Genomic DNA, 24,776 nt, shown 5'->3' on the forward strand with positions numbered 1-24,776 from the left:
TTTCTATTTTCTAAACATGGAAGTGAATTATTGTCCTAACACTGAAGTTAATAATTGCCATTTTTTTTATACCCTCACCTTTCATAAAACCCTCATCTTTCATAAAAACAGATAAATTATTGTAAAGAAACACCCACAAACTTACCTTTCATAAAAACAAATAAATTATTAAAAAAAAAAAAAAAAACACCCACAAACTCACTTTTCATCAATCAAAAATTACGTTAAAAAAAAAAACAAACTCGAAACTTTATTTTCATAAGAACAAACAATTAAAAAAAATGCAAAAAAAGATAATTTTCATTCTATTTTTTTCTTTGAGAAACAAAATACATATTTCTGACTTACAAATGCGGTAGGTTCATGCCATTTTTACTTTTTATGGTTTTGATATTCCCGCGTTTTTATTGGTTACAAAATGGGTGACCAATTTACCAGAACGTTACAACTAAAAAGTGAGCACCCCTTTCAATGTCGAAATAATGATTTTTCTTTTTCAAATTTTTTTCATAATCTGGTTAATGAGTGTCCAATCAATAATAAACTGAAAAAATTCAAAAAACCTATAAGTATACAAATTACGCACGGAGTAATGGTTGTACAACTCCTCCCCTCTCTCATTTAAATTTCAGTCTCAATTAGAGATTGCCCTGCTTGTTTTCGGTTCCATACAAGCCGGAAAACAGTGGATGGTCTATTATTTAGAAAGCGTTGGGAGGGTCTTATTAACACTTGTTTTTATTTTTTCCCCCACCCCACGTCAATAAAATTATTGTTAATAAAAAACGATTTAATTATGTATATATTTATTTTAAAAAATCGATTTAGGAAATCTAAAGTTGCACGACACTTGCAGTGAATGTGGTATTATGGTGACTGCGGATTCTAGCTAGAAATAGCTTAGACAATTATAAGGTAGAGTGACAAGGATGACCATAGACACCCTCTTCCAACAATTTTGAATGGTCTTGTGCTTATTTTATTTTATCAGTATTTTATAATTATTGTAAAATTTTCTAAAATGAATAAATTTTTCAAAATGTAGTATCTGTTCTCAGAGTTCCAGTAACCTTATCATTTTCATCATTCTTTGGCCTTTTTGCTAAGATCAAAGTGTAGTATCTTTCTCAGCGTCCCAGCGACCCTACTATTTTTATGGTTACTTGACAAGCAACATAATTATTTTCATAGTTTGTTGGCCTTCTCGCAAAGATCAAAGTGTAGTGCCTGTTCTAAAGATCCCAGCAACTGAATCATTTTCAGTGTAAAAATTGGCTCGCATAGAACCTTTCCATATCCGAGGATGTTCATGTGACATTGAAAAAACAAGCAGGAAACTGATAGAATCAAATTTTTCTTGGAGAACATATCTTTGATCCATTGCTTTTTCAGCTTCTCGTAAAACCGGTTCTCTCTATCGTTCTAAACACTTTCTCACACCCAAAGCTATTCTCTATCTCTACAAATCTACTATCAAACCATGTATGGAGTATTGTCGTCACATTTAGGCTGGTGAATCGCTGTCCCATTTGAAAGTTCTTGATAAATTGCAGAAAAGTATCTGCAATTTAATTTACCTCACTATCTTTTTCTTTGCAACCTCTCTCATCACAGACGTGATGTTGCTAGTCTCAGTCTTTTCTATAAATACTATTATGGCATGTGTTCTTCGGAATTGTCTGATCTATTTCCTGCTTCTTTTGTTCTGGCTCATTACTAGGGCTAGGACAACAGCATATTCTTTTCATTGTTTTTACTCTCGGGTGTGTATCCATTGATATCTTATATGCTTTTACAAAGATTGATGTGGTACTCGGTTGATTAACTGTGTCTAACTGAGTCAGATGCACACTCGAGAGTCAAAACAATGAAAAGAATATGCTGTTGTCATAGCCCTAGTTATAACTTACTCTGTGTGTTGAGTCTCATTTCATCTTATTAATTTGTGCTGATTATATTACCCTAGGGATATATCAATAACGAATTGCAACCTCTTTCAGCACATACGTGATCTTGCTAGTCTCACCCCTTTTCTACAAATACTATTATAGCATGTGCTCTTCAGAATTGTCTGATCTATTCCTTGCTTCTTTTGTTCTGGCTGATTACTCTAGTGTTTTTTGCTGGTTTTATACCTCATTGTAATACAGTTTCCCATTTCAGTAACTTCTTCCCAAGGACTGACCGGTTTTGGAACTCCCTTCCTACTGACTGTCCCCCCCCATTATTTACCTTGGTTTTGAAAATGTTAGTAGTCATCTTTTGTCTTGGTAATAATCATCTTTTGTTCTAGCTAGCTCCTTATATTAAATGGCTTCATGCCTTGTCTAGAGCGATTCCCATAAAAAAAAATAACCCATATCTAAACATGGACATTGGACAATCAAAAGGCAGACTGAAATTAAGAAGCAGTATCATGATCAAAGAGAACCTTGAATCTTGAAATCTGGAATGATTGGCATAACTACTTTAATGAAGCGATTCAATAATCTAGAGAACGTCTCCCACATGAAAAACGGATCTCCCAAGAAGGAACTGGATGACTCTGAACCCAGTTAAAGTGAACTTTAGAAGAACAACGAGAAGCCTTCACAGGTGGGGACCAGCAACAACAAGAAACTATCAGTGTGGAAATCCCAGGCAGACAATGGGACACATCATCAATGACTGCAATGATGGACCGAATTCTTGCCCTTTGTAAAGAGGTCAGTTGCTAATCGCCTGTGCACCCCTACTGTGGAATGCCATCGGCATTTTTGGTTGGTAGGAGTGCCTTTAATCTGGGGTGCTGGCTTTTCAAATCTCACTTTTCAGACCTTGTGTCTAATCTGCCCAACGTGGGAGGGAGATAAATGAACTATAGTAGGATGCCCAACCCCAGAAAAAAAAAAAATATAGGAAAATTGAAAAAAAAAAAAAAAGAAAAAAAAAACTTGTATTATCTGGATTATTTGGACTACTGTTCTCATCTGGAGGGTTATTCTTACAACGTTTCAGCCGATGAAACCTCCAACCTTCTTCATCTGTATGTTGTTGGATTCAGAAATCTTTCTGTCAAACTCTGGAATCTGCATAGAATTTCAAATGGAACTTTTTATTTGATCTGCAGTGGTAGCACACTTTCGTTCTGTCACCCATGACTTAGAAGATCAAGATCTGATGAACTGTAAACTTGATGCACAAAGGTGAATCCAGTACTGGTATGATAAGATACTAATCCGTTTCTTTTGATCAGGGATTTTATCCCGGGGCCCCAAAATCAACAATGATTAGACCATTCCTGTAATGACCTGGTCCTTATTGATTTTGCAGTGGGTGTTAAGTTCTGTGCAGTTCTAGGCGGTCCACCCTCCCAGGCTTTGTGTTCTCTTTTTGAAGAGGGGTTAGTTTATTGCTAATCACATGAGGCGCCCTCACCATGGAATGCCGACGGGGCTCCCCCTCATGCACTTTTCGCAGGTTAGAGTGCCCCTCCTCAGGGGTGTTGACTTCTCAATCCCACTTTCCGACTCTGGTGTCTTGCAGTGGGAGAGGACTAGACACCGATACCTTAAGAATTAGAAAATTAATATTTGATGAATAAAACGCAGACGCATTTCAATTTCTGGCATTATGATATCACTTACTTTACATACTGGCATTTGTTGGACGACTTTTATAAATTGACTTTCTCTGGTCAAGTCTTTATCCTAATTTATTGATACGTTCTTATCACTGCCTATGTTTTCCTCAGCCTTTCTCTGTGAACTGGACCTGCTACCTTAACTGGTCTACATCTACTAGCCCAAGAACTCCCATGGATTCTTTTAGCATGACCACACCATTAAAATCTTCTGTTCTGCATATTCATAATTTATTTTCTGTTGTAGGAAGATAGATTTTTTTTCTTTGTCCTTAAAAAAAAAAAAAGCTTTAAATTTCTTTCTTAATTTCCTTTTTCTCCTTGCATCATTACTTGTCAAGGCCAAAGGCGACTCAAGGATGAGAGTCAATGAGATTGTCAGTTGGATGATGAACAATATTATGAGAGGAGTTAGGAACAACAGAATTTGATGGGTCAACAAGTATTTGTTGGAATTGGACTTAAAGGCTGCTATGCTGTAGTCAACAGGAAAGCAATCCCATAGTATTGTGCTGCATAAAAGCATGGGGTTTGAAAAGTTCCGTTTTGCTTTGGGTACACAGAAAGGAACCCTTTAGTTAATTCATAGTGGTATCATGCTTTTGTTCTCTCACCTATGACTGACGAAAAGTTTAAAGTAATTCGCACTTGTATTACTAGTATTACCGGCACTAAGGCTTGAACCTTCAACTCACAGAAAGTGTCACTTAGAACTGAATTTTACTTAATACTTTATCTGTTACACTATGGACCTAAAGAAAGCTGGAGGTTAGATTGGCCGAAATATTGTGAGAATAACACATAAGATGAGAGCAATAGTCCGAATAATGAAGATAACACAATTTATCAACCCTCACTTAAAAAATTCAGAAACAGAAAAAGAAAAACTTACAGTTCATATAATCACTTTTTATTCCTTGTATTTCTTTGATATAAATTGCAGTGTATGTTAGTATATATTTTTGTCTTGCGGTCGTAGCTACATAGTAATTAATTATCCCTAAATATCCGAAATATCTATAGACATACCAAGCAAACAACAAGTCTTTGATCAATGTTTGAACTGCAGTCGTGAGCCGTTCACCCTGGTTGATCTCGTAGCAAGGTTCAACTCAAGATCAACTTTATTTCAACACAAGATCAACGTTATTTGCTCAAACAATTGAGACCACCCTGAACAAACATTAAATGACAGCAGTGGACCATTCTAACTACTAAGTTCTAAGTCAAATGATGACAACCTCCCACCGATTTTGTTGTCAGTAATTACATATCACAACAGTGTTAAGTAGATCTTGTCACATTCATCAGGGACAACAACAAACCACAGGACAGACATGCTCGGCAGCTCGGTGGTTAGTGTGACGGATTAGGTTGCTTAAGAGTTACGGTTCAATAAATTCAAGAGAAGAGAATAAGAATATTATTTTCTAATTCCAAATGGCAAGACATGGTTTGCATTAAAGTTCTGAAAAATTTTTTTAGATGAGGGCTGATTGTTTATATTACTTGTATTGATCGGACTATTGTTTTCATCCAAATTTCGGAGATGGAAGAGAGATAGATAATTTCATGTTGATCTTTAGTAGAGTTGCCTCCCCTTTGTCAAACAATTTTTTTTCACAAATATGAAACAATAACGATAAAATCAAGACTAACTCAAAGAATACGAAAATATCTACGGATCTAGTAAATTTTTCCTTTTCTTTTCCAAACAACAACCAACATGGTTTGTATTATTTGGACTATTGTTCCCATCTTGAAGATTATTCTCACAACGTTTCAGTTAATGTAACCGCCAAACGTTTTCACGTGTATCCGTATTTTACTCAATGGGAGGGGGTAATATGTTCTCGTTCCATCAGTCATGACACAGTAACAGTCGTATGTAACTAACACCTGTATTTTTAGTATTGCACACACTGAGAATTGAGCATTAAATTTCTAAGAGAGCATCATCTAGAACTGAATTTTTTACTTACTACTTTATCCGTTACGCCATGTGGAAGACAATTGTGAATTACTTAAAGTTATACCCAGTTATGGTTGACAGGACGAGGGTATGCTACCCCTATGGATTAAATAGACCATCTCATTCGAAATTTCGTGCAAATTCCAGAGTCCGACAAGAAACCCCTGAGGAAGGTTGAGGGTTACATCGACCAAAATGTTGTGAGAATAACACTAAAGATGAGAACAGTAGTCCAAATAATACAAATTATCGATCATCATCTAAAAAAATTCAGAAACATAACGATAGATAGTGGTTAAATTTCGTTTACATTCAAACTTTATCAAAATAACCCCAAAATAAATGGGTGCTTATATAATATTGGACACAAGTGAAAAAAATACATAGGTGAAAATCGCAGTACCAAATACATTAACAGAAAAACTCTTATATATAAGAAAAATATCTACACCAAAAAATAATTAAAATTTTAGTTGATAATTTTTAAAAAAAAATAAAAATCAATTTTATTGTATTTTGCCGGCCTGCATTTGATAAGAACAGAAATCTCGTAAATCAGGGGGAAATAAGTCAGTCTGTCGTGCAACCAAGTAATAATGAGCAAATAATGATCAGCAAAATATGAAAAATGATTTTTATTCATAATTAAATTTTTATTTGATTAATGCAATTCTGAATTTTTTTAGATGAGGTATGAATGTTTGTATTGTTTTCATTGTTTGGAAAATAATTCTCATCTTGGGTGTTATTGGCATAACGTTTCGGCCGATGAAACCCACGACCTTTAAACTGTGCTTGTTAAAAATAAAAGAAGAAAAATGAAGACATGTGTGGGATGTCTATTCACGGTTTTGCAAAACATTTTTTTTTTACTAATATTGACAATTAGCATAACGATTCAATTAAAAATTGAATCTTAAAAAGTCGTCGTCGTCGTCATAATAATAATAATAATAATAATAATAATAATAATAATAATAATAATAATAGTTGCCCCTCATCGATGAGGATGGCAGTTGTGTTGTTTAAAAAAAGCAGAAAAAAATATACGTTGCACTCTAAAGCACACATCTTCCTTCACAAATTTTTAATTATAAGCCGGATTTTCCCCACCTCAGTACCAAAGCCAACAGAATCTAAGCCATTGTTGAGATGGATTCTTCTCGGTTTACTGAGATATAACTTTAGTCCTGTGCAGTTCTAGGCGATCTACTCTACCAGGCTTTGCCTTTATCCCTTGAAAAGGAGTTAATTTATTGCTAATCGTATAAGGCGCCCCTACCGGGGAATGCCGACAGGGCTGCCAAGGCATTTTTTAGCAGGCCAGAGTTCTTATCCTCTAGGGCGCTGGATTTTCAAACCCTTCTTTCTGATCCTTGTGTCACATTATCTTGACCAAAAGAGGAAGATAAGTTACTTCAAAAATCAACGTTGATTGTTCGCTTTATTAAATTACTAGCAGGCCTCCCGGCGTTGCCCAGACGTAATTAATGCAGAATTTTTTTTTATTATAAACAGAAATACCATAAGTATGCAATGTAACGTTAAATTCCTTTAAAAAATAATGTAAAAAAAAAAAAAAATTAAAACTAAAAAGGAAAGAAACTGACCATTAGACACAATCTTTAAAACGTGTTCTAAGAAAGAAGCTTTGTTCATGGAATCTACGTTTAGGTTTAGGCACAGATAAAGAGCGGGGGGGGGGAGATTATTGATAGTGTTTACAGTAAGACGAGTGTTTCTTGTGAAAGTTTGGCGAGGGAGGGGACCATAGATTGAAGCTCAGTCGAGCACTTGCCATGAAAATAACGATAAAGCAAAGACAAACTTTCAACATCTCTTCTGTGAGAAAGAGGTTGCAGGGAAGAGAAAAGGACATCTCCTACGAGGCTATGAAGTCTCACTTGAATGTTCAAATCATGCTATATCCATGCCATGTGCGTATCATTTTTTTGCATGTGTCAATTATTGGTGTACAGACTTGAAACTTGATATATAAGGTATTCGGACCTGTGAAAGAAATTTAATTTTTTAGCTAGGGCCCAGTTTTGAATCTAGCCACACTAATAAGTAGGGCTCTGACAACAGCATATTCTTTTCATTGTCTGGACTCTTGAGTATATACCCGTTAATATCTCATATGTTTTCATAGAGACTGATGTGGCTCTCAGTTGATTGACTATGTCTTACTGTATCGGATATGAGAGTCAAAAGAATGAAAAGAATATTATGTTGTCATAGCCCTACTAATGAGTCATAGAAACAACGAAACACGTATCTGTGGATAGCTGTATATTATTTTAATTCTCTTCTGCGTGTTAATGCTTCATCATTAAATATCTATAAAAACATACGTCAAAAATCCATACAAACAAGCGACAAACATTTTTATTAACCGTAGTTGTTTACGCTAAACGTTTTTTTGTTTGTTTAAATATGATATAATTTCTAATTTCTCCCACTTCTCCTAGCGGCTTTTTTTGATCTTTTTCTTCAAAGGGAAATAACTAACAAAATAAAAACTAAAAACCGCTATAGAATTGCTAGTTAGCATGAAACTGAAAACTCTACAACTTTGAAAAAGTGATTCAAAATCATAGGAGGATATTGAAAATATTAAAAATGAGGTCCATGAATCCAAATATAGTCAAATCGCATAATTGGTTGATAAATAGAAGATGATTTAATAATCCGTAATATTGACGAAATCCACTTAGATTAGTCCTTAGAAAATAAAAGCCTCAATAGAAGTCTCAAATCTAATGGGTCCTACACTATCGATCAAGCTCTTTCCCTTGGTCACCAGGAACTAACCCTTGAATGAAAGTGGATTAAGATACTTATGAAGCCAGGTAAGCGGGCTGGTAATAAGCTCATCCAGCGATGAGAGGATTCAAACAGGAAGTTTATGAATAATACATGCAGCCAATCTGCGGATTTATTCCCAATTCACAAATCGGGCTTAACTTTGATTTTACTTAAATGGGGCTTATAACTATATGCTTTTTTTTTTCAATAAATATTAATAATTTTTAATACCTACAGACATATACAGGGTGTTCCATGTTTAAAAAGGATGTGTCCTCTATAGTATCAGACCTGACGGAATGGTTAATTATAGGTATAGACCGTTTCATACCCTCGAAAATGTTCCAGCAAAAATCTAACAGCCAGCCATGGTTCTCTCCAGAATGTGCTGCTGCCATTGGGCACAGAAATCACTTTTTCTACTGCTTGCAACGTAATAGATGTATGGAAACTAAAGCCGCTTTCAGGACTGCGAGCAACCATTGTAATAAAGTAATAAAGAATGCAAGAGAGTTGTATGCTCAGTCCGTCAAGTCCTACATTTTGTAACTCCTTTTGTAGTATGTGGGACGAGTTTTGAGGAAGTTAGGATGTGTTTTAAGTTTTTGGGTTGGCGTTTGCTTTTTATTATTTTTGTTGTTTTAAGTATGTTGTTTAGTTTGTCGTTCTGATTGAGGAGGATAAGGTTTTTTGTTATCTGTGTGAATAGTTCTGGGTTGTTTGTGTTGTGTGTAGAGACGTATGCTAGAATTTGTTCTTTGTTGTGTTCTTTTGGGGTTCTTAGTTGGTCTATTGGAATTTTTTCAGCCAGTTCAATACCTTTCTGTATTAGTGGTAGTGGGTAATCTCTTTTCCGCAGTGTTATTTGTAGTTCATTCAGTCTAGTTGAACGGAGGTGTCTGTCTGTTACTATGGTGCAGACTCTACATGATAGGGAGTAGGGTATTGATTTTAGACAGTTTTTAGGATGGTGGCTTTTGAAGTGGAGGTATTGTTGAGTGTCTGTGGGTTTGTGGTAGATGTCTGTGATTATGTTGTTGTTTTTGATTGTTACTAGGATGTCTAGGAAGGGTAGTTCTGTGGGGCTTTGTTCTAGTGTGAAGTTTATTTTTGGGTGTAGATTTTGTAGCAAAGTGTGGAGTTCTTTGATATCCCCCCCCCATGAGGTTCTCCAGAGGATAAAGCAGTCGTCTAGGTATCTTTTCCAAGATTTTATGAAGAGTGTTTTTATATTGTGCCCATACTTTTGCTCTATCCTTTCATAAAGGGTCTCTTCTAGGAAGGCGAGTGTAAGGGTGGCATATGTCGGTGCTATTTTGGTACCCATTGATGTGCCTAGTATTTGGATGTAGTTGTCTTTATTGAATTGGAAGGAGTTGTTATTGAGGATTATGTCGATGCTATCAATCACGAATTGTTTATTGAATCTGGGGTGTAAAGTCTGTATGTTTGTCAATCCAATATGCGATAGCTTCTTTTCCTAGATTGTGTGGGATATTGCTATATAAGCTGCTAACATCGAATGTGGCTAGTATAGTCCCATCGTCTACTGTTTGTGGTAGGGAGCTAAGGAAGTGTGTGTTATCTCTTACAAAACTTCTGACTAGATTGGTGAAGGGCTGTAATAGTATATCTATTATGTTGCTAAGTCTGCTTGTTGGGCATGATGGTCCTGCTACTATGGGTCTGAATGTGAGGTCGTTGGGGTTTAGGGTGCTTATGTATTCCGATTTTTGTATGTTGATGGCATGTCTTACCTGGTTAGATTTGTGTATTTTGGGTAGCCCATAGAAGATGTTTGTTTTTGTTGTGAAGTTTGTAAGGAAGTCTTTTTCTTTTTTAGTTAATGTACTATTGTATGTTGTGCAGAGTTTTGTTATTTTAGATATGGTTGTGTCGTCTATGTTAGAGCTAATTGGTTTGTAATAATTTTCGTTCCCTAGTGATTCTAAAATTTTTGTTTTGTAGAAGTTCTTATTCATTATAACTACTGCACTACCTTTGTCTGCTTCCTTTATAACTAAGTTGTTATTGTGTTGGATTTTTTTAAGTGCTTGATTTTGTTTTCGTGTTAGATTACTGGTGGGGTTTTCTTTTTGTTGGGGGTTGAGGTTCCAAAGTGTTTCAAAGAAGGTATTTAGTTCTTTTGTGTTGTTATGTTGTTGGGGAAGTATGTTGATTTGTTTTTTACTAGAGAGTCATCTGTTGTATTATCACTGTCGTTAAGTATATCTATGAGTCTAAATTTGCGTTCAAATTCTTTGAGGTCTTTCTTTAACTCTGCTATGTTACTTCTGGGAGTTGGGCAGAATTTGAGGCCTAGTTTTAGTACTTCAATTTCATCCTTTGTAAGTGTCTCTGTAGATAGGTTGATGACTTTGGGTTTTTTGTTGTCTAGTCTGGTGTTGTCATTTTGTGAGGGATTCCTAAAAAATGATTGTGAGGGTCGTTAGTTTCGTTGATTCGGTTGGGAGGTTGGTTGTGTCGTTTTGTGGGGATGTATGGGTTATGATGGTACCTGGGGTATTCGGATTGGCTGTGTTTGTGTGAAAAAAAAAATAAAAAATAAAAAAAATAAATATCAAAATAGAATGAAAGCACCCCTACCCTTATTTCAGAAGAGCTAGTCCCCCCTCCCCACACATACACATTAGTAACGACCTCGGATCGCAGCCGCCTTCCTAAGGAAGCAAATAACCCCAAAATACTATAAAACAATATACACATTCCCAAACCAATAAAAGCAAACACACACACGCACACGCACACACACACACACACACACACAACCCCACCCTAAAGGAAAAGAAAAAAAAACATTAGGAGAAAGAGATAGCAAATACTTTCGCAAGCAAAATCTGATCCCGCATTTTGCTAAATCCTACCCTCTGATGAGAAGGAAAGTATTTCTTCGAAACTCCGCGAATTAAGGACTATCCACTTATTTAGTGTTTCCTTTTTGAAATTAAATATGTTTTTAACTCTTTTTCAAAGTGTTTTTACATGTTTTATGAACTACTTGTTCTTATATATATATATATATATATATATATATATATATATATATATATATATTAGTGTGTGTGTGTGTGTGTGTGAACAAAATAAAAACTAAAATTGACTTACATTGAGCGTCTTGTGAAGAATAGACAATCTTTCCATATGCATTTGTTTTCTCCGAGCCTCATTGTGCTCTTGGATCCCAGAAAACGCCATACTAGAAAAAGAAAAAAAAAGACAATTCCAGACAACACATAAAGCCACTTGATCTAAAGAATTAAAAAAAAACCCCCAAAAAACAAAAAACGACTTAAAGGTGAAAAACTAGCCAACGATTAGTGTCAGATTAATCGATTATGAACCAGCAAACAGCAATTCTCCTCATCCTCGCTCAAGTTAGAAATATCGCTCATGGAATGTGAGGACTAAAGGACAAAATAATGGAAGCACGTGTTATGAGGCTGCCAAAAGTAAACTCAGGGTCAACTTTCTCCTTACAAGCAAATAAAGCGTTTCGATCCTTGGTGTTATACCTACTGATAATCACCAGTGTCTTGGTGATATTAACTTTGTGGAATGGTTGCCCCACTCAAACAAGACCGATGATGAGGGGAGGTTCTGTCATGATTTCTCCATTGCTTATGACCTCACTCAGATTGTTCATGAACCCACCCGTGTGCCCGACAATGACGGCCAGTATGCGAGTCTACTAGACCTTTTTCTCACAACTTGCCCTGAACTATGTTTAGTTTCTGTTCTGTCTCCTCTTGGATCTTCCGACTACTCTGTTGTATCAATTAAGATAAAAATGAAATGTAATAAGTCCCCAGACGTACCTCACAGAAATAACTTTTTCCACTGCTTCCAACGTAATAGATGTATGGAAACTAAAGCCGCTTTCAGGATTGCGAGCAACCATTGTAAGAAAGTAATAAAGAATGCAAGAGAGTTGTATGCTCAGTCCGTCAAGTCCACAGTAGCTGAGCAGCGGCTTGGTTCCCACCAGTTTTGGCAAATAGCAAACAGAATCCTGAACAGAAGCATATGCTCTATCCCAACTATCATCAATGGACCTGAGGTAATCTCGTCAGCATCAGACAAAGCCAAACTCCTTGCCAAGAACTTCGCAGCTAATTCTACCCTTTGCGACCAAGGCCGCCAACCCCCAATATTTCCTCCTGTATCAGAAAACACTATGTGATATACATATATCTGTACGTGATGTTGCCAAGCTAATCAAAAACCTTGATTCCAGTAAAGCAACTGGCCCTGACGGTATTCCAATTATAGTACTCAAAAACTTCAACCAGAACTAGCGCCCATACTTACAAAATTGTTTAAACGTTGTCTTAAGGAGAATTGCTTCCCATCACCCTGGAAAATCTCATCAGTATGCCCTGTATTTAAGAATTCAGGTGATCGTTCATCCCCCTCTCAGTACAGGCCAATAAGTCTCCGGTACGTCATGAGTAAAGTTGCTGGAATCTGTGTTAAATACAGAAGTAATCAACCATCTCAGCAAAAATAACCTTCTTAGTGACACACAATATGGTTTCCGTTCTGCTAGATCTACAGCAGATGTGCTTACAATTATATCTCATAGGATTAGTGAATCTCTCGACGGAGGCAACCTTTCTAGGCAATTGCTCTTGACATATCTAAGGCGTTTGATAAGGTATGGCATAAAGGTTTACTTCATAAGATCTCTAGCTATGGTATAGCTGGAAATGTCTTCTCAATTATTAAATCATTTCTTTCTGATAGGATCATAAGAGTAGTAGTTGAGGGGCAAAAATCAGAAGCTCACAGTATTAATGCTGGAGTCCCTCAGGGTTCCATCCTGAGCCCAACTCTTTTCCTGATCTATATTAATGATCTTCCAAATCACCTCCTTACATTATTTGTAGACATTTATGCTGATGACACTACCATTTATGGTAGCACATCTAAGACAGTAAGCGACCAAGTTTTCTCTCCTCTGATCTTGAGCACGTAGTACAATGGAGGAAGGATGGCTGGTTACTTTTAATGCATCTAAAACCAAGCTTCTCTCTTTACATCATCAACATTCTGATCAACATCTGGCATCAATTGAAATGAATGGCTCTCGTCTTCAGGAGGCCTCAAGTTTTGACAAGCTTCTGGGCTTGACCGTTACTCCTGATCTTAAATGGAACTTGTACATCAAATCTGTTGCCACGGCTGCTGGAAAAATGGTGGGATCCTTCTATCGATCCAGTAGATATCTCACTGCTGATGCAATTCTCTATCTATATAAGAGCCAGGTTCGTCCAAGGATGGAATACTGTTGCTACGTCTGGGCAGGAACTGCTAGAAAAGACTTGTCTTGCCTCGATAGAGTTCAAAATAGACTTTGGAGCCTCGTAGGAGATGTCCTTTTCTCTTCCCTGCAACCTCTATCTCACAGAAGAGATGTTGCGAGTTTGTCTCTGCTGTATCGTTATTTTCATAGAAAGTGTTCGACTGAGCTTCAATCTATGGTCCCCCCTCGCCAAACTTTCACAAGAAACACTCGTTTAGCTGAAAACACTATTAATAATTCCCCCACTCTTTATCTGAGCCTAAACCCAAACGTAGATTCCATGAACAAAGCTTCTTTCTTAGAACTGCACGCCTGTGGAATTGTCTTCCGTTTTCCTGCTTTCCAGCTGACTACAATTTGGTTTTCTTCAAGTCTAACGTAAACAAGTTTTTGATGAGCCGTTCCAGGCGTTCCATATATAAGTTAAAAAATTTACCGAATCTCCATTACTAACGATTACTATATTGTCCAATTTCTACTGTACACTCTTTAACCCTTATCCTTGAGTGGCCTTTTGGCTTTGATAAGTGGTGATGCCTATGTAAAAAAAACAAAAACAACAACAATAATAAAAAAACAACAACAACAAGCCGGAAAACAGTGGGCAGTCTACCATTTAGAGATGGTTGGAAGAGTCCTATTAACACTTTTTTGTCTATTTTTCGGACATTTTACCCCACCCGGCGCCAATGAATTAAACAAATATTATATAATTCTATTTCTATGCAAATTTTATGTTTACATTATTTATATATATATAAAAAAAGATTTGATCAGGGAATCTTAAGTAGGACCCCCACCCCCATCCCCAGGTGTGTGTGAGGTGTTGTGGTGAATGGTAACAATAATAATAGTTCTAGCCATAGAGTATCGATATACTGTACGATGGAAGACAAAAGGTCTGGGAGCACCAAATTGAGTTTTGTTGATTACAGATTCATTTTGCATTTGTATTATTTTCTTCTATTTTATTTTCTGCCCTTCTTTTAATTCACCATCATTTTTTTTCATTTTTTTATATTTTCAGTGCTTACTGCTTGTTAAGGTATAGTCGACAGATCGATATTTTTTAAATATGCCTTTTTTAAGCAAAATCAATATTACGTACTTAATTGTCATGCCGAAAACAGTGACATATACAAAAATTACGAAAATTCACCGAGTCGAACAACTGCTATTGTGTTTTTAGCAAAAAAAAAAAGGAAAAAGAAAAAATCAATCGTTAAAAGCTAAAACGTTGGTCGCCATTAAAATGTAATCTAAAATTTGGTGAAGTGTTATGCTCTCTATGTATGCACTTCACTTCACCCGTCTACTTTATAACATAAGAAAAATACAATTTTACCTAATTTACTGTAAAAATTACTTTTAAATTTCTACTTGAATTTTCGTAATTTTAGGATATATTTCTATTTTCGACATTCCAATTAAATACTAATATTGTTTTTTTCTTAAAACGACATGTTAAACAAAAAAACCCAAAAAACTTGATCTGTCGTCTGACAAGCACCATTTTCTTTTCATTATTACAGTTTGAGTACTGCATTTTTTTTTTTTTATTATTATTCTTTGAAGTGTTTTGTTTCGCTAACATTTATCTCAACGTTTACGCTTTGACGCCAGGACAACAATTAGTGTCTAGTGAATTGAAACGGTACGTATACGTCGCAAAAAAAAAAAAAAAAAAAAAGAAACTATCTGGTCTAACATAAGATACATTGTTTAAAATATAACCCCATTAACTTTTAGCCATTTCTTTTTTGGCACTAAAAAGGAGTAACATTTAACTTAATTTGAATTTTAATTTATCTACACATAAATTACGAACATTTTTAAATTGCTATTTCACTCCAAGCAAGGTACAGTATGATGTAAGGGCCTAATATTTGGGACATAATTTGTAAGAACACTATACAGGGAGTTGAGAAACAAGATGTCTGTTCACATTACACTTGAACTTCTGCATCTCAGTGCAGTCAGCGAAGCAGGAACCCGGAAGGAAATTCCAAAGTCCAGAAGTTCAATGAATGCCTCCGTTTAGTCTCGAAAGACAAAGGATACCCCCTGTTGAGGTAGTTGTGCATGTAATTGTGTGACAAGGGTTGCGCAATTCTCAACCACACCTCTCCTGAATCGGCACTGCTTGTGTCCAGTGGCAAGGAGAAGTCAGGACGACTGGAAAATGCCGAGATAAGCGGAGAGCACATACAGCACCTGGAAGTTCCAAATGGTCATCAATCTGGTACTGGCCAGACACATCGTTGCTTAACTTTGGTGATTTGACGGGAACCAGTGTGTCAAACATGCTTACGCTGTATATAGAAATTCAAGGAAAGAAGCTATTAAAATAAAAGGCTTTCCAGCATCTAAGGATCTCTACAGTGAAGGGGTGGGATTTTGTTGCTTGTTAGGTTTGTCTGGCGTATTTACGTCGAGGAGAGACAAGGGCTTGGCATTCGTTGGACAACCTTCCATTAAAACACTTGTAAAATAGGTACAGGACGATGGAACAGGGATTGGAGTTTGGTTGACAGAGCGGAGCCTACCAGGTTGGCGATTCTTTTTTTGAACCCTGTCTTGGAGAGAAAGTATAGTAGCATATGCACCAGCCCAAATGTGGCAACAATATTCCATACATGGGTGGATGGTAGCCTTGTAGAGGTACCAGGTACTTTCAGGCGTAAATAACTCTCTAGCACGAGAGAGAGAGAGAGAGAGAGAGAGAGAGAGAGAGAGAGAGAGAGAGAGAGAGAGAGAGAGTCCGAGTCCACTTTCTTTGCAGCAGTCTTGGCAATGCCCTCAATGTATCCAATTCATGTTCCATGTGAACGATAAGCCAGGAGTTTGAACAAAGAGCTTTCAGGTAGTATATCATTAGTAGGGCTCTGACAACAGCATATTCTTTTCCTTGTTTTGATTCTCAAGTATATATCCATTGATATCTTATATGTTTTTATGTAGAGTGATGTGGTTCTCGGTTGATTGGTTGTGTCTAACTGTGTCGGATATATACTCGAGAGTCAAAACAATGAAAAAAATTCTGTTGTAATAGCCCTAATCATTACCCATGGTTATCAGCGGTTAAGATTTCTTGTAATTATTAAACGAAAGAAACTTGGTCTAGACAGCATTGAATGTTACTATCCATTTATGCGCTCGTTCCACTACAAACTGGAGGTCTTCCACTAGGGTTTCCGCCATTGCCTTAAATATGTGGTAATTCGTTTTCCTCTCGTGTCTGTTATAGTAAGATATTCTAGTAAAAATATAATAAATTTATAACTTAAAATATTGCAGTATTAAGAATTGGTTATATAATGTTATAAATTGAATTAAAACATTTTTTTAGTGCTGCAATATTTTCTGTTATAAATTTATCATATATTTTACTAGAATATCTTGTCCTTTTCTTTTCCAGTTTTAACAACTAGCCCTTTACTTTTCCATGGTTAAGCTTAACCATATTACTTTACATACTTGCATTTTTCTACTGTAATCCATGGTTTTTACAGGCGTCCAATAAATTCACTTGTTCTTTGTTTAATTTCAGTCTTATTTTTTTTGCCTCCATAAACATAACATAACAATGTACGGCACTCGTCTGCTTTCAATAAAATACCCCCAATTATCTCCCTTCCATTCTTTAATTCTGTCTGTTTCACTTGTTACTTCTCTTTTCGCGACAGCAAAGAATTAATAGCAACACTAGTCACTGAAGCGACGTGGTTGCTATAGAAACTAGTCATAAAAAACGTCGCCCACCTCTTTCCGTTATTTTACAATTTAGAGCACCACTAAATTCATCATAACTTTTGTTTTACTGAACGAAAATTGAAATTTTGTTTTTCACAATATAGCTGAGAAGGTAATCTATAGACTGTAATAATTGTTTGAAATTTGGTCGAAAAATAAGTGAGCGGTGAAGCTTTAAAGCAGTTCTAAATGACTAAAACTGCCACTTAACCATATATTCAAACACAGTAGTGTTTGAATGATATATATATATATATATATATATATATATATATATATATATATATCTCAAATGGCATTCATGTAGAATATATATATATATATATATATATATATATATATATATATATATATATATATCAAATGGCATTCATGTAGACAGGTTGAATCGGCTCCCCCGAACGAGGAAGTGTCTAGGGAATATCAAATTCACAAGTAGTTCCCAGGCGCATGTTTATTTCGGTTAGGAGCGATGACGACGTCCTCCTACATACAGCGCATGGTATTTCCAAATGGTCATTCATCTGGTACTGACCAGATTCAACGTTGCTTAACTTAGGTGATCTCACGAAAACCGATGTGTCAACGTGATTACACGTGCGCGTGCGCGCGCACACACACACACACACACACACACACACACACATTTTATTTCCTCTTGACACGTGGTCACTACATTGTTATAAAAGTTTCCAACGCGTTGGTGTTTATTAGTGTGAAGTCTTTATTCTTGATCTCACGTGTCGGTTGCAATCAACGGTTTTGAAGCGATCAGTTGAGACTTGATCTCTTCAAAGAAAATGGCTTGACGCTTGACAACGCACTCCTCGATATCAAAAAACCACTTCCTACTCAAGCGTGACTTGGTAAGCTCAAATCTCCACCAACGTAAATCATACTGGCTAAAGTAGCAGAGCAGAAAGCCATTGTCACTATTTTGTTGGCAATATTATCTCTTACATTGTCAGGTGAATTATTCTAGGGAGGTTCACAGACTTTATTTTAAATTATTTAACAGGCGCACTTGGCGTTAATCGTGAATGAAGATCCCCCGTCTACTCTTTCTCACAAGTCTGAATCTCTCTCTCTCTCTCTCTTTTAAAATTCTATCACTTTAAGTTTCTCAAGTAACAATTACAATAAAGTAAAATGTCACCTTTGTGATATTTTTGTAAACTCACTGATAAAACTAGTTTATAGTTGCTTCTTGATGTTAGCGCAGTACCTGGGTATGTCAAGTTCCACCTTTACCTTGCTTCTACAGATTTAGAGCTAGTACAAAGACATTTTGAACATGTGAAAAGTGACGTTAAATGAATAATAATAATAATAATAATAATAATAATATGGAACTAGCGTGACCTGTGGAAATTCCACATAGGACCCTTTCATATGTAATATATTGATGTTGACATTCTGTGGATGTTCAGGGTAAATGGAGACGCCCTAATATTATTGTAGCTATTTTGTTAAAACTGCAAAAGTATTTGTCTAAGCTAGCAGAGACGCCCGGCGTAGCCCGGTCGTAAAGTACGCTTGAATATGATATTTTAATTTATGCAAATTTCGTACGTATTATTATAGAGTCAATTTTCTATGGAATCTTATATATTATAAAGTTGTGATTTCAAAAATAAAAAAATATATCCATATAACTAGGATGCATTGGCTTGAATCGAAACCGAAACCAAAACTTATGAATATATATATATATATATATATATATATATATATATATATATATATAGAGAGAGAGAGAGAGAGAGAGAGAGAGTTCATTTTGCTATAATCGAAACCAAAACCAAAACTTGTGAAGAATTCTTAGTAAAATTATTTATTACAAGAGATGGCAGTCCATAACAATTAAACGACATTCACTCAGATGTAAGCGTGACGCACAAAATATATAGCATACACGCTATCCTATTAATATATAGATTATGAAGTTGAAACTATATAATTTTAAGGTAACCCACCTGCTATCCTGCCTTCAGCCCCACTTTGTTCGTGTATCGCCATAAACTGGCGCCGCACCAAATAAGTAAGGATCAAGGGGGATGATCAAGGGATGAAAATATCTAGGAGAGAAACCAGACCTTCGCTGGATGCGTGCAAAGGAGACCTGGACCTTAGGGAGGCTTATTGCCATCCAAATTCCAGTAAAGACTAATCGTCACTTCCAGCGAGAAATCAATTATTGTAATTTTTAAGCTTCCACAGTATCATATATATTTTTTTTCTTTTCGGTAACGATTCATCAAAGCATTCTCTATTTAATGATATATTGGAAAAATGGGGCTTTCTAAAAGAAAATTGCATATTTATTATTAAATATCTAAAAGTGGTGTTTTTCGTAAAAATAATGAAGATATTTTACCATGTCTAACGTATAGCATGGTTTAAAGATAAGACCTTTAAACTATGTTGCACATTAGACATGGTAAAATATTCTCTCCTCTAAAATTATGAAAAGTTCAACTTTTTTACTTTTTAAAAATATTACTTGCCAGTTGAGATCAATAATGATCGAAACGGTCTGCACATCGTAGCAAGATATAATTATATTTACATAAAGAAAATAAAAAAATATGAAACGTGTGTGTGTGTGTGTATATATATATATGTGTGTGTGTGTGTTTGTATATATATATGTGTGTATATGTGTGTGTGTTTGTATATATATATGTGTGTATATGTATATATATATATATAATAAATGACAAAAATCTTTATTCCAAATTTCATGATGTTGACCATCTTACAATTTATTCCTTTAAGCCAGTTGACATTCACAATTCTTGACAGTATGTTTCGGAGCACAAAATCATTCACTTAGTTATTATATCAATCAGTGAATCTATTATATATATATATATATATATATATATATATATATATATATATATATATATATATATATATATATACAGTAGCGTCTAAAACTAAGTGACATAATTTTAAAACCCTAATATTTGTTAGAAATAACAACTGTGAAAAGCTGAAATTTTGACAACTGGTAGTCGGTATCATCAATAATAACATAACATACTAAAATTTGAATCATTTGGAAAGGATAGAAAAAGAATTATAACAGTTTGGCTCGTGTGGCAGAAATTAAAATTTCACTCTTTTTGCGCACATTGCTATTCCATCGACCAATCAAATCTCACCAGAGCGTTTTCATTAGCTTCAACTAATCTAGCCGTGTTAAAACAAACAAACAAACAAACAAACTTGATGTGCCCGTTTACGACTCTGCTCTATGTTTATTAAAATACTTTGGAGATCGTTATCGTTATAATTTAATGCATATATCAAGATTTATTGTTGTTTTGTGCGCCTTCTGTTTTATTTCACCTTTTTGCAAACATTTGGCAAGCAACAATCAAACCAGTCATTTACCAGAATCATTTCAATATTGTAACATCGAACGCACGTATGTAAATGCATGCGAATATATCGTCACCAGTAGACTATAAAAAAAAGAAAGAGAACGATCACGAGAGACGTGGATAACGTTCGCGATTACGTGCGAGGCGTAAAGGACACTTGAGAAAACGATCATGCGAGAGACGTCACAGCGGTAAAGCGAGAACTAGGAAATAAATGTTGCTACAAAGAACAAGCGAGTTATTTCCTATTCTTCGTCTTGGTCTCCTTTGCTACTGAAAGTGGACACAACGTGTGTTATGTAATGTTACAGAATCATACAATATGCATGTAAGTTTTTTTTTTTTAATTTTGTTTTAAAATAAAGATTTATTTTAATTAAAATATTAACTAAATTATATGATCGATCTGTTTTTTTTTTAAAATGGAAATCGCTTGAGACAAGTCATGAAGCCACTTCATGTAAGGAGCTAACAAGAACGAAAGCTGATTCTGGCAAAGACGAGAGATGCCTATTGACCTTAGCCTGAAAAATAAAACAAGGTTGCAGGTAGAAGGAAAACAGTGAGCAGGCAAGGAGTTTCACAACCTTATAATTGTTGGAAAGAAGCTGCTGGAATATGAAGCTGTATTATAATGAGGTATTAAAACAGCGAATTGATGAAGACCATTAGACTAACGTTGTTAAACGAGCTGGAACAAAGGAAGCAGACAATTATGAAGAACACATGCTATAATAATATTCGTAGAAAAGACTGAGACTAGCAACATCACGTCTGTGAGAGAGAGAGGTTGCAGTTAAGAAGAAAGTGTTGAGCCAATCAAATTACAGATACATTTCTGCAGTTTATCAAGAACTTTCAAATGGGACACATTCACCAGTCTAAATATGACAACAGTATTCCATACATTTGTTTTTTTTTGTTTTTACATTGGCGTCACCACTTATCAAGGCCGATAGGCCACTCAAGGATAAGGGTTAAAGAGTGTACAGTAGTCAAAAGAACAATATAGTAATCGATAATAATGGAAGTTCGGTAAATTTGTTAACTTAAGTGGAACGGCTCATCAGAAACTTGTTCACGTTGGACTTGAAGACAACCATATTATAGAAAGCAGGAAAACGGAAGACAATTCCACAGGCGTGCAGTTCTAAGAAAGAAGCTTTGATCATGGAATCTATGTTTAGGTCTAGGCACAGATAAAGAGTGGGGAGAATTATTGATAGTGTTTTCAGCTAGACGAGTGTTTCTTGTGAAAGTTTGGCGAGGGGGGGGGCCATAGATTGAAGCTCAATCGAACACTTTCCATGAAAATAACGATAAAGCAGAGACAAACTCGCAACATCTCTTCTGTGAGATAGAGGTTGCAGCAAAGAGAAAAGGACATCTCCCACCAGGCCACGAAGTCTATTTTGAACCCTGTCAATGCAGGACAAGTCTTTTCTAGCAGCTCCTGCCCATATGTGGCAATGGTTTGATAGTAGATTTGTAGAGATAGAGAATAGCGTTCGGTATGAGAAAGTGTTTAGGACAATAGAGAGAACCGGTTTTACGAGAAGCGAAAAGAGCAATGGATTAAATATATGAACTCCATGAAAAAGATTTCATGAGAAAGAAAGATCAAGAAGTTTTAGAGTCGATTTCTCATTGAAAGCAGAGCCATCCATAAGAATCCTAGAAAGAAAAGGGGCACGCCTACGACTGAAGGACAATAAGTGAGTCTTCACAGGATTAAACAAAACAAGTTATTTCTTACCTCAGGCTATAATAGAACCCAAATTAACTTCTAGATCAACTGCACGTTTCAACTGATCTGAGAAAGATGGGCGAGAAACAATATCAGAAGAGAAGGTGGTGTCATCAGCATAAATGTTTATTTTCTTTATCATATTCTCTGGAAGGTCATTTATACTGAGAAGAAACGATGTTGGACCTTGAATATAGCTCCGAGGAACAACGGCATTGATAGTGAAGGAAAATGAAAATAACCCTTCAAGAGTTACTCGTAAGTTTCGATCAGAAAGAAAAAAAGCTACCAATGTCAAAAACTTTACCATTAATACCATAACCTTGAAGTTTATGTAGAAGATCATGGTGCCACACTCTGTCGAACGTCTTTGAAATGTTAACTGCGATGAATTATCCATAAACGGACAGATCCGTTCAGTTACAACAGTTAATAGATCAGCTGTGGAACGAAAACCACGAAAGCCATACTGAACATTGCTAAACAAGCCCAGACTTTTCAGAAAATGAAGAAGCCTGTTGTTGATCAATATCTCAAAAACATTGTGAATATAACAGAGAACATTAACAGGACGAGATTTTGTTGGATCACATCACCAGAATTTTTAAAGATAGGGACAACAGAGGACTTCTTCCAAGAAGAAGAGAAACAGCCGAGACAAACAGAGATTGAATAATTTTGATGGGGAGGAAAGAAAGTTCAGGCGCACAACGTTTGAGAACAACAACAGGAATCAAATAAAGACCGGAAGCCTTAGATTGGATAAGATCGCCAAGAATTCTAGCAAACATCTTTGAAGTGTATATTATTTAATTAGAATTAATTATTGAGATGGGTATTAGTTATTAATTTTATTTATTGCGGACTATTATCCTCATCTTTTCTTAGTTGTTGTTTCACGACGTTTCGGCCAACTGTTCCTCTGAGCTTCGTCAGGTGGTAACACGACTTATAGGAAGGAACTCCGAATCTCCTAAATGCATTCTCAGCAATAACTGCCTTCCATAGTTGTCGTCTCACAACGGTTTTGGCCAAGTAAGATGAGGATAATAGTTCGCAATAAATAAAAAATAATAAATAATATTCATCTCAATAATGAATTCCAATTAAATAATATAAGGAAACAATATAATACAGTTAAGGAAAGTAAAAGAAAAATGAATAAAAGAGTAAGGTAAATAACATTTAAATATTAAAATTAATTTTATCGAAACACGAAACAGATAAAGAGAGGGGGAGAGAAGGACGAAAAGGAAGAAAGAGAAAGGGAGGGGGAGAAGAGAGAGAAACAGAGAGAGAGAGATGCAAGAGAGGGGTGGGTAAAATCGAATGATTCTTATTAAGAAAGAAATAGATGCATTTATTAGCTAAAAATGGATGACATCAAAATTGAATTTTTTTTTTTTCAAAAGTTACCAAAAGCCATAATTTATCCTTTATGACGTCATCCGCTTTCAAGTAAATGTAATATTAAAATGGACAATAAAAAAAAAACGAGTTCATTCCGATTAGTTCCTTCTTTATTTGCTTTTATGCAATTGCAAAGTTTTTGATGCTGCGATATGACGTCATAATGGACATGGCGTTCCTTTTTTTTTTTTATTGTACTACGAGTTAAGGAATTATATATTCCATGGTACATATAACAAATACTAATCTCACAGGTGGCCTAGTATATTTAAGAACGTAAGTGGACTTAAATTACTAAAATAAGCCGGATTTATCGCGCTTGGTTTAAGAAAATTAAAAAAAAAAATGCATACACAACATACAGATAATTTTACAAATCTTTACAAATTGTATATATATGTTTTTTATTCCAACGATGAGGAATTATTAGTTAGATTAGGATCCAAAGAGTAAATGAGGTATTGTGGTAAATGTTGCCAGTCAAGAGTAAGACTCCAAAGTCACCATCCTCTCAATATCACTTTAGTTACAATGACCATGTACCCTCCCCACTCTTCTTTCTTCCAGGGCCTTGTGCCTAAATTTGCTGTTAGTATTTATTTTTCGATGTTATTGTAAATTTTTGCCAGCAATAAATTATATAACTAAGACAAATTATGGTACTAGTGCAGAAAGTTATCCGGACGTAAATGATAACGTTATTATTTAAAAAAGCCATTCTTAACATGGGGAGAGAAGGGTGTTTTGTA

At 35.5% G+C, this 24,776-nt stretch overlaps 1 protein-coding gene across 12 annotated transcripts in view; it reads right to left on the reverse strand.

The window, feature by feature from the left end:
- The window catches only part of LOC145285913 (uncharacterized), a 107,469-nt gene that overhangs the window by 75,663 nt on the left and 7,030 nt on the right, over positions 1 to 24,776 (reverse strand). For all 12 annotated transcript variants that reach the window (XM_080134402.1, XM_080134395.1, XM_080134403.1 and 9 more), the window contains one exon: positions 11,529 to 11,619. In XM_080134402.1, the coding sequence (XP_079990528.1) occupies positions 11,529 to 11,618 (90 nt within the window). In that variant the 5' untranslated portion in view covers position 11,619. The remainder of the gene's footprint in view (positions 1 to 11,528; positions 11,620 to 24,776) is intronic.

This window comes from Euprymna scolopes, chromosome 10 (genome assembly GCF_053919585.1).
Source record: "Euprymna scolopes isolate OS-2025 chromosome 10, ASM5391958v1, whole genome shotgun sequence".
NCBI classification, from domain to species: Eukaryota; Metazoa; Mollusca; class Cephalopoda; order Sepiida; family Sepiolidae; genus Euprymna; species Euprymna scolopes.